Source organism: Pseudoliparis swirei, chromosome 13 (assembly GCF_029220125.1).
Source record: "Pseudoliparis swirei isolate HS2019 ecotype Mariana Trench chromosome 13, NWPU_hadal_v1, whole genome shotgun sequence".
Classification (NCBI taxonomy): Eukaryota; Metazoa; Chordata; class Actinopteri; order Perciformes; family Liparidae; genus Pseudoliparis; species Pseudoliparis swirei.
This window is the reverse complement of record NC_079400.1, coordinates 1,686,977-1,703,762: the sequence shown is the minus strand read 5'-3', so window position 1 is coordinate 1,703,762 and position 16,786 is coordinate 1,686,977. Positions and strand designations below refer to the sequence as shown.

Sequence of the window (16,786 nt, the reverse complement as noted above, 5' to 3'; positions counted from 1 at the left end):
GTCTTAAAAGCACTGCAGCATAAAAAACAGACTCTGATGACAAATCTCAACTACCAGTGCTGCTCATCTCCTCAGTTTAAGTGTGAAAGTTAAGAAAAAAATTGCATAAAACTTCAGGGCAATATGCACATATGAAGGTTTTCTGGTATCCAGCCAATGCGGGGGCATCCTGAGATGGTCCCACTGGTGCTACTCTGCTTCTGTCGGAGCGGCTGGTATAGGGGCAGAGTGTGTGTGTGTGTTTTATGATACACGTGGGTAGAGGACTGCAGCAATCTGAGAAAGTAGGCAGACACAAACTAGTAAGAAACATAGTAGAGGAGAAGAGAAGTAGGGAGAAGAGATGGAGAGAAAAAGAGGTTGGGAGTGTCGGGGTCGGAGCTTGTGAGAATATAGAAAACCAGACAACCTGTAACAAACCTGATAACCTAAACCGTCAAACTTTGGAATAAGGATATGATCCTTAAAAAACCATTTCACTACAACGTGTTGATTTAATTGGGACAATCACTATAAATACGCAACGGGACAAGAGTTTGGCATCAGAAGCGTTCTGGTCCGAGTCGTGTTGACCCATCATGTTGAATACAGGCACATTGTCCTTGTGAAGAGCAGAAGAGGAGAAGAGGAAGAACGCATTGGACGAAACCTGTCGTCTGACGACGAGTTAGCTTTTGATTGATTTTAAATGAGCGTGTTAACTGTCTGCCTGTGAACCAACCCCCGGCGAACGCGTCGTCTCTCAAATTCAACTCCAGTCTCAAATCTCAATTTACTCATCGGACCGTAGACAATGATTACAAACCCATGTACACAAGCGTCAAAACTGCAGTGACATCATATTGTCTGTGTAGGCTACACAGGTGGAGACAAAGGAGGAGGCAGACGGGTGAGAGGGAGATGATGTCGGTCCATGCGTGAAAAAACACAAATATATACACTACCGTTCAAAAGTTTGGGGTCACTTAGAAATGTCTTTATTTTTCAAAGAAAAGCACTGTTTTTTCAATAAAGATAACATTAATCATAAATACACTCTATACATTGTTAATGTGGTAAATGACTATTCTAGGTGAAACGTCTGGTTTCTAATGACATATCTCCAGAGGTGTATAGAGGCCCATTTCCATCAACTATCACTCCAGTGTTCTAATGGTACATTGTGTTTGCTAATCGCCTTAGAAGACTAATGTCTGATTAGAAAACCCTTGTGCAATTATGTTAGCACAGCTGAAAACAGTTATGCTGGTGATATAAACTATACAACTGGCCTTCCTTTGAGCTTGAAGTTTGAAGAACAAAATTAATACTTCAAATATTAATCATTATTTCTAACCTTGTCAATGTCTTGACTATATTTTCTATTCAATTTTCAATTAATTTGATAAAAAAGTGAGTTTTCATGGAAGACACGAAATTGTCTGGATGACCCCAAACTTTTGAACGGTAGTGTAAGTAAAGTAAAAGTATCCCGACACAAGTTTTGCAAAGATATCCTCAGGTAGAACATTGCTCTGATGATTCTGGAATCATGTGACTGTCATGTAAACAGTAAACATCGTCCCTCCCCCCCTCAGCCTCACATGTCATCAGGCCGATAGTCGATGGGTTTTGAATTTGATTGAAAAACAATTCGACCCCAAACAACAACTTAACATCCCAGATTGAACATTGACACGGCTGACTTCCCTGGAAATTCACTTTGGCTAAACACTCGTCAGCTAATCTCCATGAACATCGTGGCTCAGAGTCTTAAGTGTCCTGCTTTGTGTATTTCTGTCATGAAGGCACTTAGAGGAAATATGTGTAGACTGTCATCCAATTTCGGGAGAAAGAAACGAGACCTTTTAAGAAAAGTAACGGAAACTGTTTTCCTCTATTTGTTTAGTGATAAGTCTTCCTCTTATAAGTATGTTGCTCTTTATATTACATAAAGGCATAATGTCCAAAATACACGTTGACGCGCGCAAGCCACTGGAGGCACTCAGGCTTCTTATATACTGTATATGGGCGCCACTCAAATATGAATTACCTTTCTCTTTCACTCTTCAGGCCATGTCTGTTTTATTATTTATTTGATAAAGCTCAAAGTATACTGCGTCTATAAATACACTGCAGGGCTTGTAGGAATTGACCTGCGAAGGGGAACGATTGTGCAGCAGCACACCGGTGCTATCAAGCTGCTGTCGCTCGTTCAGTGACGACGGAGTGGGTGACAGTAGAATAATACACGTGAGATAGAGACACATGTAGATCACACAGATATTCAATGCTCAGAAGGTTAAACTTGAGCAAAACGAAAAAGCCACTGAAACATAAACTCACTGAGAATTCAACGGCTTATCGTTTTCTTTCTGCTCAGGACAAAGTTTGGGAAGTAAACAAGCAAACATTTAGCCGTAAGTCATTGTCGTGAAGAAAGGACACGCCACAATGTTGAGGGAGTCAAATGCCAAGAAAATCTTTTGAATTTGAAACTGTATTATTAATTGTTTTCCTGTTTTCAGTTATTCAACTATTCGGAGGAGGAGGATCATATTCAAATAATACGACCCTTTTAATATTTAATGTTTGGTACGATTAATAATGTGATGCATTTAGAATCTCTGTAAGTCATACTTTCCTGATGGCACATGATGTGACGTGATTCTGACAGCGCGTCTATGTTCTGGCTTCATTGTTCATCACAATCATTTAGGACTGTCAGATACGATTTGATCCGGCCTAATGAGTGTGATTATACTTTGATCACAACGGGTCAAACTGTGCCAAGGTTATCCTCGGGCATCTCGACTGGTCTGTCACAAAACAGGTCTTTGTTGGTTTTCATTTTTTAATTTTTATTCAAATTTTTATTTTTTTATTACTCAGTTATATAATTATTGATTCACGTTTACATAGTTATTGCTTATTGCAGATTTCTTTTTTTAAATTTATATTTTATTAGTGTTCAGAATCTCACATACACATATTTCAGTGTTTCAGATTCTATGTATAAAGAGAAGTAAAAAAACAAAAAAACACATATACAAATAAAGAAACACAAACAATACCACAGTAACAAAACTATAAATAAAGCAGGGAGAAATCATTTTCCATAGAGTAAAGAAATACAGTCAGGCCATTTATCTGTGACATAGTTGCCTTTGTTGGTTTTTCAATTAAAAGGAAAACAAATACATTTAGATTCAAAGATTTCAATTTAGATGCACATTACAGAGCGAGAAGTCATCTGATAGAAGATAAACTCCTGTTGCATTTCTCTCCTGTTGTCTTGAGGTTTCCCTTTACGCCTTTCTATGTTCTCTTTAACTCGCTGTATTTCTTGATTTGCAACTGACTCTTTCCACTCGCTTTCTCTTTCTTTCTTTCTTCCAGTACGTGGCATTCGGCTCCCTGTTCTTCATCCTCATCTCCATCTCCACCTTCTGCATGGAGACGCACGAGGCCTTCAACACCATCCTCAACAGGACGGAGAACGTCACGGTGGGCAACACGACCCGCGAGGAGATCGTCTACGAGGTGGTGACCGACAGCTGGCTGACGTACGTGGAGGGCGTGTGCGTCATCTGGTTCACCATCGAGGTTCTGCTGCGGGTCACCTTCTGCCCAGACAAGCTCGAATTCTTCAAAAGCAGCCTCAACATCATCGACTTCGTCGCCATCCTGCCCTTCTATCTGGAGGTGGGCCTGAGCGGGCTGTCCTCCAAAGCTGCCAAGGACGTCCTGGGGTTCCTGCGTGTCGTCCGGTTCGTCCGTATCCTCCGAATCTTCAAGCTGACCCGCCACTTTGTGGGCCTCCGTGTCCTGGGCCACACCCTGCGTGCCAGCACCAATGAATTCCTCCTGCTTATCATCTTCTTGGCCCTCGGAGTCCTCATCTTTGCCACCATGATCTACTACGCCGAACGAATCGGCGCGGACCCAGACGACCCGACCGCCAGCGCCCACACCAACTTCAAGAACATTCCCATTGGATTCTGGTGGGCCGTCGTGACCATGACCACACTGGGCTACGGAGACATGTACCCAGAGACGTGGTCAGGGATGCTGGTGGGTGCTCTGTGTGCCTTGGCGGGTGTGCTGACCATCGCCATGCCTGTACCTGTCATTGTCAACAACTTCGGCATGTACTACTCTCTGGCCATGGCCAAACAAAAGCTGCCCAAAAAGAAAAATAAACACATTCCCAGAGCACCCCAACCAGGGTCGCCCAACTACTGCAAGCCAGACACCCTGGCTATGGCTACTGCATCACCGCAAAGGCTCTTGGGAAATGTCCTAGGTGGAGTGATGGGGCCGAGTGGCAATGGGGGAGACTGTCCTCTAGCCCAGGAAGAAATGATAGAGATTAACAGAGGTGAGAGTTTTTTTTTTTTCATGTTAAATCTCTTTATTGTGTCAACAAATATTATCTTTGCAACATGACAGCTTAATAATTGCAGATGTAGGCATTTCAGGAATCCAGTGGAGAATTAGAAAAAGTCCAAAAGAAGAAGTGGGAGTCCAATCAAGGAGTGTGATGCATAGTTGATTCTGGATCCACCCTTGAGAAACGCCTGGCCCATCAGAACTTATGTGTAATTCATGATCAACTGGTAGGTCCACAGTTGCCTTAAGGCACCCATCTGTCTGTGAAGAACAAACAGTAGGAAGGAAAATTAACTCAATTACCTATTAAAAATGCTTAATGCATCTCAGTTTGGCCTGACTGCACATATTCTCTCTCCGGCATTAGCAGTAAAATCAGGAGGAGAGGTAATTTGGCTCTTTGTTTCCTCTTCACATGTATCAGGCATCCGACACGTGAAACAATAATGCACCTTTAATGCATTACTTAACTGCCTTCGTCATCAGTGAGCCAGAAAATATTGGTTTCATCAGTGCTTCTACTTCTTGTCTGCTTGGCTTCCCTCCAGACTAAAGAGGTTTCCTGTAGGTTGTGTCAATATTAGTCAACATTTTGACAACTAGCTCCAAGAATGCTCTGTACGACGGTCGACCACAAAGCCTCCTTGAACATGTGGGTAACCACGACAACCGTCATTGCCAAAGTAGATTTACCACTCGACAATGGCAGTTTACCAATGTTCAGACCTACTGCTTGTATGTACATTATCTATCCATCTATCTATCTATCTATCTATCTATTCATCTATCCATCTATCTATCTATCTATTCATCTATCCATCTATCTATCTGTCTATCTATCTATCTTTCTTTCTATCTATTCATCTATCCATCTATCTATCTATTCATCTATTCATCTCTTTATCTATCTATCTATTCATCTATCTATCTATCTATTCATCTATCTATCTATCTATTCATCTATTCATCTATCTATCTATCTATCTATCCATCTATCCATCTATCTATCTATCTATCAATCTATCTATCTATCTATTCATCTATCTATCTATCTATCTATCTATTCATCTATCTATCTATCTATCCATCTATCCATCTATCTATCTATCTATTCATCTATCTATCTATCTATCTATCTATCTATCTATAACATATCCATATATCTATCTTTCTATCTATCTACCTATCTATCTATCTATCTATCTATATATATATATATATATATATAAATATATTTCATCCATCTATCTATCTATATATATATATATATATATTTATAAAAATATATATATTTTTTTCATTCTATCTATTCATCTAAATTATTGTTTTGTTTATTTTTCATATATTTTCAGTATTGGCAAGCAATGTGTATATTTCGGATGCAAACCTTTTTCTAATTTGTTCCTTAAATTGCAGATAAATATTGTCATATAAAATTTCTCCTAGTTGATCAACAATACAAACTTATCTTAGCATGTTTGATAAATAATACACACAAGCTCGTCTTTCCTATAGTTTTATCATAATCCCACCTGTTCCCCTAGACTCTAAGCAGAACGGCGACGCGGCTTCGGCCGCCCTGGCGAACGAGGACTGTCCCACCATCGACCAGGTGCTGAGCCCAGACGAGAGGAGCCCTATTGGGCGGGGGCCGACTCGGGAGCGCTACCAGCAGGACCGCGCCTGCTTCCTGCTCAACACCAGGGAATTCCGTGCCACAGATGGGAATGTGCGGAAAGGTACGTTTCACACCAGGAGACAGAGCCAAAAATATGCACACACACGTAAACAGATCCACACACAAGATGCCAGGCACAGCGTCCTGTAAACATGCAGCGTGGACACGTCTGTGCAGCCAATGCAGACCTGTCTAAATATGACAGCAGATCCAAACGCTGAGGAAAGACAGGTTGGATGGAAGAGCACACATGAACTTTGGATGCCTCGACTCCAGCTCCAATCACAGCTAGCAGCAAAACACACTCACACACACACACACACACACATACAGTCATGCAGTTAAAACACATATCCACTCTTATGTTCTGCATCTACTGTTTCCAACTCTTCACATTCAATTTTTCTGTGTTTCCATCTTTGCTTGACATCATATTTTATTTCTTCTGTCAGACATATTTTTCTTTCCATCTACTCCTCTCCTCTTCTCCTCTTCTCTTCTTTCTTACCATGGTATCTGGGAGTTTAGTCAAAGTCACATTCATTCAGGCTCATGAACGATCTCCGTCTTCCTCTGTCTTCTGGACTCAAACAGTTGACCATGCATTCATTTACTTCTCGCCACTTCTGTTTCTCCCTCTCTGTTTCTCTCTCCCTCTCCGACCACACATTTTTTTCCTGCACCCCTCTCTCTCTCCCCCCCCCTCTCTCTCTCTTCCTCCCTCCCTCCCCCCTTACCTTACTTATGTGATGATTTCCCTCCCGAACCTTCCTCACATTTTCCCTGTCCCTCTGCCCCATCTTCAAACCCATGCTCTCATTTCCCCTCTTCTTCTTTTCCTTTGTGCTACACCATAACTACCCCCCCCCCCCCCCACACCATTTGTGTTGTACCCCAATGTGCATTACCTTTGTTCCCATTAAATTCCTGACACCTTTATTCATTTACTACTGCAATTCAACCACCACCACTGCTGCCAACCTGCACCAAAATACTCCCTCACACTGCCTCCAAACTAGAGGCAGCAGCCGTGGCACCCAGCCCAGACTCCCCTCTGACTGAGGATTTGTATAAGATGGAAGGGTCTCTGTTACAGCAAGACCTCAATGCAAACTCCACCACCTCCTGGATCAAACCATAGCCCAGAGGTAACACTGACACAAAGTTAGCTTAGCATGGTCAACTTTTGACTGAAAACATACAGACATCTTGGTCTGGCTCTCTTCTCACGTAGCATGTTTTGCAGTTACACACACGACAGTATGCTCTAACACGCATGTAAACGCAGACGTAGCTGCACACACAATGCATGCCTTCAGATCTCAGATACACCACCATTTCCACAATGTTGTGTCTACATGTTCGATCGTGGTTGAAGCGTCACCTGTGAAAAGTCTCCTGAAAGTGTGCTGTAAGTAAATGTTGATCCACTTAGAGGTTAATGCAAACCGTTGAGCTCGGGTCAGGTAGCGCTTACACCTGAGTGTCAACATTTGGTGGCATTTTAGGCTGCGTCTGATTTGTGAGGTATCTCATCTGATGAAATCTAACCTCATATCCTAACTGCTTACAATATGTGTGACTTCAGCAACAATCACGATAAACAATGAACGGGATGAACAAAAAAAATATATATATAAAGAAAAATGGGATTTCTGTGTGATATCGTGACACCGACAATAAGACGTAAGCACAAAGAAGTGTGTACTTGTGTGAGAGCGCACAACTTGCATACCGTCACGAGGGGAAGAGTCCATGTGGGAACTTGTATTTGTGCAAATACTTCCAGCAGCTCAAGTGAAAATAACCCGGCGTCCGCGTCCTGTGTCAATAACTAATAAAACATAACACTGAACGTCGTTGTCTGATGTGCCTCTGTGTTGTTGTTGTTGTTGTCTCTCTCTTCAGGTTGTGTCATATCACGCGTGTGTATGTGGCTTTTTCATTCTTACGTGTTATACACTGTGTCTCTGTCCTCTCAGTGCCGAGTGTTGTGTTTGTGTTATTGTGCGTGGCTTAATTTGTTTTTTCCCTTCTACTGTGTTTATTCGTGTTACTCCTTACCCCACCGACCTCCGCCTCAGAGAGGCTTTGCCTTTGAAACAAACTTTTTTACTGTTAAAAAAAATGTATGTATGTACACATGCACAGGTTGAACATACTCAATGGCACTCAATTGGTCTCAAAGATGGGCGCAATCGCACGCACATATGCTACATTTGATGTAAATCAATTGGCCAGCCTCGATAGTCTCGCACTGTTGCCACATTGAGTGAAGTGTTGTCTGACAATCATCTTTCCAAGGCCCAAGGTCACTGGGGTCAGTGGAGCCATCTAGGTCAAGGGATGGTACCTCTTGAAACAGGCCACGCTGAAAACAAGCAACTATTTTTTAAACTGTTGTAATGTGGCGTCTTAATTCAGCTTTGTCAACAAGGCCAGTGATCACGAAAAAATACTGTGTTGTGAGCGTGTCCTGGATCTGAAATACTCCTCCCTAGACCACGTGTCTGTGCTTTCAGTGCCGAGTGCAGTCCAAAGTTCAGGACCTTTTGTATTTGTGCTGTGCAGACCTGGATAGAAATCAAGAGAATTATGAGCTGCACTTATTTACCAGACAGACAAGCGCTATGACACATTGGGTTGAAAGGTGTCTCCATGTTGTCTCAGGTAAGCCAGGCTGGAGCTTTCCAAGCCCTTCACTTACAGGTCCCGGACATTGCTTCAGTTTCAATGTGTACAATGCAGTTTAAGTTCTACATTAATCCCTCTTTAAAGCAAATCGGGAGGCCATTGAAGAAACAACATTATGACGCTTCTGGGTTTGGGCCACACAGTAATTCATACATTTTAATTGAGGATCTATGGTGGACATGTAATCTATAAGATTTAGGATTTGACTTGCTTACACATTTGACCTGTTTGCAATATCTGGATCCGGATTCTCGAGCATTTGATAACCAGCTCATGTGTGTACAGCCCCGTGATACCCATATAACCTACATGACGGCCAGTATATGTATGAATACATATGTTACGACACATAGAAGTCGTATATGTGGCTGTTCGAAATCACACACCAACAATTAAAAAACATCTGTAATCCCCACTGGCTCAATGTTACGCCCCTGATCTCCTCTGACTTCCTCCTTCTTGATTTTAAAGAGGGATTCTCACGCTGTCTAAAACGTTTTCTTGTGTGCTTCAGTCGTGATTTATTTTGTAGATACTCGCATAAGATGTCTTTGCAAACGTATTTTTTCCCCGTACTTTTTCAGTTTCTTCTCTTTGATTGTTGGCCATTTGAATTCCTCGGCACCAGAGGCAATATGCACGTCTCGCTAAGGTCAAACGGTCAATCACCCCTTTGATTGCCTACTCCCAATCACTCCTCTTGACCTTCTTCAAGGGTCTCGTTTGTTTCTGTCTGTTTCTCCGTCTCCCTCCCGCTCCACATTCTCTCCTTTCAGCTCCTCGCTATATGTGTCCCAGTTGTATTATTTCTATGGGATTTTGTGCTTTATTTATGTCCTGTGTTTCTAACATGGTGTGTACGTCTTTCGTTGTGTATTTTTGTGGAGTATTATGTTGTGATTGTGATTATTTCTGTGTTGTAGTTTCAACGTTTTCATTTTTATATTGTGCCTAAGATTACGTTAGATTTATTTTGAGTTCATATATTTGGGTCTGTGGTTATGTTCTTTTTTTTCTTTATTAATTCTGAATTTTTTGTACAACTGTGTTTTGCTGTTTCGATTCCCCCTATGTTCTTCCTGTGTTCTCCTTTGAGTTTTACTATCACCTAGTATCTGTCTTCTAAGGATTTGAATGATAAAAAAAACACAAAAATGAAATTCATTCGCAAAAAAAATGGCACAAATCTCACTGGTTCAGGACATTTACAAGAACTTGTTTGACAAAAGAAAGTTACTTTTTCATTAATAAATTCAACTAAACCCATAATATAAAAAAAGTAGAAACTTTTATAGTTAGCCGGGCACATTCAAATTCCACATTCTCATCCCCCTCCTTATTTACACAGTTTTTTTACTACTCATATTTATGACATTGATGAGAAGAGATTGTTGGTGGAATTTCACGACCAACAGTTTCGTAATATTCACTCACTGGCTACAACAACATATCGGTTGTTTTGTTTGGCTTATGCTCACACACAATTAATCATCTCAGACTTTTTTCTTTTGGAGACCGTTATAATGTTAAGTGGCTCAGTACAACAGGCTGCAACCAGATGAAATATAATAACTCTAAACTCAACTCGCTAACGCTTGTGAACACGTGTCCGTGTCCTCGTATGTGTGTCGCTGTACTCGGTATGTAAAACATGTCACACACCACATTGTCCTGCATGTCCTCAACAGTTCGACTGTGTTTCTCACAATGTTGCTTCATCAAACCAATCTGCAAATATTCTTTTTTTTACTTGCTTCTTACAAAAGAAAAAAGAAAAATTCTAAATATATATGTATATGTATGAGAAGTAGACAATTTGAAATGGATTTGAGCATTGAATGGTACAGTATGGGGTTGTTCTCAGAACACCTTCTGCACAGTCAGCCCATCCTGTGTCCTCCACATGCTCATAACATTAACATATGGGACAGTCAAATGGATCTCTGCCTCCTACATACAAACATACAAGAATGACTAAGTCTATTATTTCGGTCCAATCTGTTTCATTTCACACGATGGTAAAAAGTCCGGTTAGAATATTTGCAGTGTTCCCTCTCTGTCGCTCTGTGTGTTCCTTCTCCATTACCGCCTGCTTCTGTGATTAACACTCATTCTCCATCCCATCCCCAGGCCGCCACTGCAGTTCAAGTGTAACTAAAGCAGGACTGTAGGTAGGTACGCACTCCCTCCAGTAGTGTAAATGAAGTGTGACTCTGGGCAGGAATTATGTCATCACTGACTGCAGTGACAGCCAGACTCAATAACCCCCCAGAGCACAAAACCCCCCGTTGATGTCGTAAATACACAGTGAGGAGAAGGCTAGCAGACCGTCACACACTACAGTGACATGATTCACTTTATCAACCTTTTGACTTTAATTTCTGAGAACTGTCAATATCTTGAATTCGACCAAGCAATACTTTTCATAAATCAAACCAATGTACCGATCAGCCAACTGACAATCATCCGGAAAGCTTCGGAACCCCGTTACTGACGCATCGACATTATTCTTCATAAGTTTCACCTTCATGCTTTCAACAGATGGGAACTCTTTCTTTCCCTCATACATATTTTACTCATATCACACTTGACAAGTGTTTTAAATCCTCTGGTTTCAGACTCAAAAGAGAAAAATAAAGGACATTTGTTTAAAGCAAGAGACACTATCAAATGTAGTCTTAGTTTGAAGATTATAATGTATATGAAGCATAGTATTCTTAGTCTTTTAATCATGTGCACAGTGTGTAGTCTTCCCTTTATTTTTCTCTCTTCACTCTGAATGCAGATTTTATTCACAGTCGAATTTCACAGTCGAATCAAAGCCTTTTGTTGGAACTGCATAACAGACTTTCCAACTTTATTTATAGGAACTCCCATGGTGAATACCCAAGGGACGCATAATATATGCACATTTGAGCTGTTGGGACACAAGTATACCAGTTTAAATAGATACTTCTAGATCGAACATTTAGTGCCTTATTTATATATTTGTCTTAAAAAAAAAAAACATTATTTTACCTGGCAGAAACAAGACATTTCTGACTTTTAATGAGAAACGGCAGCAGTTGGTTAAATTAGAAATATAAAATATGGCACAATGTTGACATACAAATAGATCAAATGAAGATGAATTTCATGCAGACGGTGTATCCTGTGAATCCCTTGTGCATTATGATACCACCACAGGAATTAAAACTACTACAGAGAGCTAGACTGAGAGAGAGAGAATGAATGCATTCAATAACCGACATTGCCGAAAAAAACGGCAGACCAAAAATGTGTGTCAAAAACAGTTTGATTCCACCAAATCTTGAGGATTGTAACTTTACCTATTCCCCTGGGCCAGGTGATGAGGTCATCAGATTATGTTAATTAAACATTCCTCTTGCTTAAAGAGATTGTTTTGTTTGCATTCACTTGCACGCATTTATTGTTGTAAGAGCACCCCAGCGGTTGCCGTCGGATACAAGCCGACAGTCTCGATGCGTTTGCGTTGTAGAACTAAACTTGAGATTGCAGCAGCGCCACAGACTGACCACGCAGCTTCTCACACATATTTGTGGGATATGCACCTTAAGAAACCCAGTGAGAAATGCATCATCAATATTTTACTGAGTTGCCCCCCAGCTAATGTGCCTGAGCTAGTCAGAATAATAAAAAAAAAGACTATTATTCATGGTCGGCTCAAACTAAAGTGGTGGCCACTGTGCACCGCACCATATGTTTTCACGTCAGCAGGAAGGACAAAGGGCGGCGTACTGTAACGATGAGTGTTCTGTGTCGTCTGACTGCGGCCCTGCAATGGTTGGAGTTTGATATCTGCAAATATTTATAATCACAAACTCTGTTAGCATTGCAGTTGTTTTGCTTCTAATCTAAGTTACATTTCAGCTAATGTATGACGTCCCTAATTAAACTAAACCTCCATCCATTCTGGATCAGTTAGCCATTGGTCGGGCAGATTAACCGCTACCTACCAATGTTGTTTTTCACTGTCGTCTCCGGGTTCGCCTCCTCCAGGGGGGCCTCAGCGTCCGCATGCTCGGTGACTCATCGGTACAGCGGGAAACGACACAACGGCCGCTGCGTTATTGCTTTGATGACTTTGGTTTTTTATTTTTGTAAAGCTACGTTCAAGTACCACGTGCACGTAAGTCACTTGCACAAAGTGGACAAGCGGGCCGTGTCGTTTCCCACTGTAACCAACTGCAAACCGATCTCCTTTCCAGGATGCAATTACCGGGGGATAGGAAGTGTTTTTAAATGTTACAGGAAGAACCTTTTTGTGTTGACCATCTGAAGTTTACAGGAACTAAAAGCAAATACAAAGTGAGTTGTTCATAAAGTGTAATGCAAGGCGATTAATTATTCTGCATAATTTATTTAGTGGTCTAATTTCTTTCACCGTGAACTTCATGTGGTCAACTCCTACACTGCATCAGCAATATACATATATATGTATTTACTCTTTGTTTTTGTTGTAAACTGTATAGTTGTCGCCAAATAGTTGTCTAAAACACCTGCACATTGCACATTATGCTTGGCATGATAACATGTTGGGTGCTTTATTCAATGGGTCTATTATAGGAGTTAAAACTCTTAATATATCAAAGAAACTTTTGCTTTTCTGTTTTGAAAAGAGACATGTCATAACTCGCATTTTCTTGTTTTGTCTTGTCTGCCTTGTCTGTCCCCGTCTGTCCTTTATATGTCTTTATGATTTCATAACATTTTCAATTTCTTATCCTTACTTTATCCTCTCCACTTATGTACTTCTTTTCTATTTTTAATTTCTCCTTACAACATCTCACACCTCACGTTCATGTCCCGATGCTCCCTTCATAAACAATCCACCTGGATATGGACATTTGTCATAACATGCCAAAACATTTCAACCATGATTTATTTTTATTTCATCGGTATTCGATATCAATCACAAATTATATAAACTAATGAATGATGGTTACATTTATTTTCTTAAAGCGACAGGCTACGATAAATCTCACAGTCTCAATAACATATCGGGAATGCCCGGGTCATCGCTGCGGCTCGCTCCCGCCACTCGTCCGCCCTTTGAGACCTACGAGGCCCCGGGACTGCTGCGCCGCTGTCGCTCCCCCATCCCCTCCATTTTGTAGCACAAAAAAAAGGATGTTCCTGATTGGATGATAAGAGATGCCTTGGATTAGCTGTGGACTGATCGCATTAAAGCCTCCATTCGGATTGGACACCAATGCAAAAACAAAAGCAATAACATAAGAATAACTTGAATGTAGAAAGATGACCCCTTGTCTTGTGAATCTAATGGTTTATGATGCATGGATCAGGTTAGCTGATGGGGTCACATATAAACGCGACTGTTATTTCAGATCGTAAGAAGAAATGTAAAAAAAAAAAAAAAAAGATTTGGATGGGTGAGAAAATAAAAAAGTAGCAGAGATTAAAACAACTTTATTAAAACATGTGCACAGTTACATTATAAAATGTAGGATTTAGTGTGTAGGTGGATATTTTAAATGTTTTGGACCAAACAAAAAGCTCTCGTCACTGTCCAGAGAAATGTCCATGAAATGGGATCCTTCAGTTCATTTAGCCAAAGACATAAATACGTGTTTAGATAAGATCGATGTTGGAAAGGTTTCTACTTTCCGTCTTTTGTGAATATTGATGCATGTAGCCGACAGCGGCGACATCAATTAGTAATTTTGTCAAAAAGAGCCAAGACACTTAATTTATCATTGTGACATCATTGGACACATGATAGTTTACATATAAATGTCAAAAGTGTAACCCCAAAAAATTAGCTTACTGTAATTTAAAAGAATACAAATATTGTACCATGAGAGCTTTCTGAATTGTGCAGCCTAACGATTCATTAAATTAGTATTTTGTTTTAATACATTCAGGATCCCATGTATGCAGTGAAAGTCTATTTCTTTAGCCGTTGCAAGCATGTTGTCTCTTATATTTCTACATATGTATCATCATCGTATCCATCATATGCAAATCAATCACATTCCCAAATAAAAATATGAATTTTATTATATGCCCCAAAAAATATAAATATACAAAATATGTATTAAAAATGTGTTTTTATTTTTTCTAAATAGCATTTAGCCTGCCAGGTGTGCAAGTACTGTACCACACGTTGAGTTGTAGACAATGGAGCAGGTTTAATGGAAGAATGGAGGAGAAGGATGAAGTTAGTTGGAGAAAATTACATGTTTAACACGTGTAAGACGAATAGATCACACCACTGGCTGGGTTTGATAAAATATGATTTCATATGTAAGAAATTAAGCATTCAAAGGTCTTTACAGACGACAAATAAACAGTAAGCGGAATATCAAAAAAAAAAGGTTTACGTGCAATAGTTGAAAAGTCAGCTTGCTAATGCAATGCTGGTTGTTATAGCAACACCTAATGACTTAATGTCATTCAATGTTTGAGCTTCACACTACCTTATAAACCCAATTAGTTGATTGTGCACTGATGACGGCAGATGGAGAATAATGTACCAGGCGCATTTGAAACAAGAGGAAATTACTTCCTTTTGTTGTAGATGTCCGGACCGCTTCACGAAGAGCCGCCCGGCTCGCGACATACTAACCGTGGTAAAATAGCACAATTAAGCCATCTCATCCTCAGCAATTACTTTCTTTTTGATGATGGTTAATAACTGAGTCGACCTTTGAAAAATGTTGATTAGGAAAGTCGTGTAAATGAAATATGTACTTCTATGTAGACTCACACATTTTAAAAGAAATCTAATTGTAATGTTTTCAGGAAGTTACTTAAAAAAAGACATAAACTAACATTAAATATAGATGTTTATGAGGTAAGATATGGATGGATACATAATTAATAATATATGTAAAACAAATACGAGCACTTTACTAACGGTCAATGTCATTATTAACCTTTAAAAGCTTGCATGTTGAGATAAGACAGAGACCATATTACAACAAATTATAGGTTGAACATGTGAGAATACCTGATCATACATCTCCGACTAAAGATGTTCAGCTGTTCTTAATATCTATACTGCTTCATTTTTAAGTTTTTCTATTAAAATGTTTTCCATTATTATAATTTGTATGTATTTAAATGTTTGTCTAAACATGAATTTTTTTAATTAAAAAGACAAAATGCAATCTATCAATTGTATTAATTCCCAGAAAAACAATACAGTGACTATATTATACCATTCCCCTCAAAAATGTCCAATTAAAAATCTGTTTTAGGCAATTTACAGCTTTTATTTTTGTGATGGAAGTTTTTATTCAGATTGCCATTCTCACATGAAAATAGATCATTGTGTAAAAGTTGAGCTAAAAAGAATAGAAAATGGAATAAAAACACATTCACGTATGCAATAAACATGCAATGTGATTTTAATGCTGGAAAACATGCTGTGCACATACATGTATAAATATGCAGATCTATTTTTAATCATAACAATGCACAGACTTATTATCTTTGATTCAAATGTTTCAAGGAGTATTACAGCGACACCATGAGCCATTTGTTTTATTTCAAGTCAGTGTTACTGGTCCTTTGAACTTGTTGATGTTGTGGCTGCCACTTTTAACTGTTTTAAGTTTTGTAATAGTTTTATATTTTTTTCACTTGTATGGTAATGTGTATTTCATTGTTAGGAATGTCTTTTCTGTACTGCTGATTGTCTAAAATAACAATTATCAAAAAAGATTCAATGTTGTATTTGTGCTGAAGTTCAAACAGAAATGTAGTAAGATTAAAATCAAGAGGTCAAACTGTCAGTGCTTCAGAGACAAAAATATTTCGCCGGTGTAAAAAGAAAATATTTAGATTATTTATATGTTTAGAGAATCACATCCAGAAACTCTTACTGTCATACTCCATGGTCACGATTGCCATTTTGTCTAAAAATCGATGTGCTTCCAGACTCTTCCACTTCGATTAGATATGCAGTATTGTGATTCAGGATGAAAACGATGACATCACTTGAGCGTTGGGTTGAATCTGTTGGCTTTGAGAGGTGTGTACAAGTCGTCTCATTGA

General features: G+C 39.6%; 1 protein-coding gene across 5 annotated transcripts in view; it reads left to right on the top strand.

Annotated features, from left to right (window-relative positions):
* The window catches only part of LOC130203269 (potassium voltage-gated channel subfamily C member 1-like), a 50,760-nt gene that overhangs the window by 25,714 nt on the left and 8,260 nt on the right, over window positions 1-16,786 (top strand). Inside the window, exons 3-7 of one of the 5 annotated variants that reach the window (XR_008833477.1) lie at window positions 3,379-4,360; window positions 5,916-6,110; window positions 7,069-7,197; window positions 10,874-10,918; window positions 13,727-16,522. Coding sequence is in view for 4 of the 5 variants with exons in the window: in XM_056429259.1 (XP_056285234.1) it covers window positions 3,379-4,360; window positions 5,916-6,110; window positions 7,069-7,190 (1,299 nt within the window). In the remaining variant the exon portion in view is untranslated. Of the gene's footprint in view, window positions 1-3,378; window positions 4,361-5,915; window positions 6,111-7,068; window positions 7,198-10,873; window positions 10,919-13,726; window positions 16,523-16,786 lie in introns of those variants that run through there. The other 4 variants (XM_056429259.1, XM_056429255.1, XM_056429257.1 and 1 more) reach the window with 4 other exon arrangements.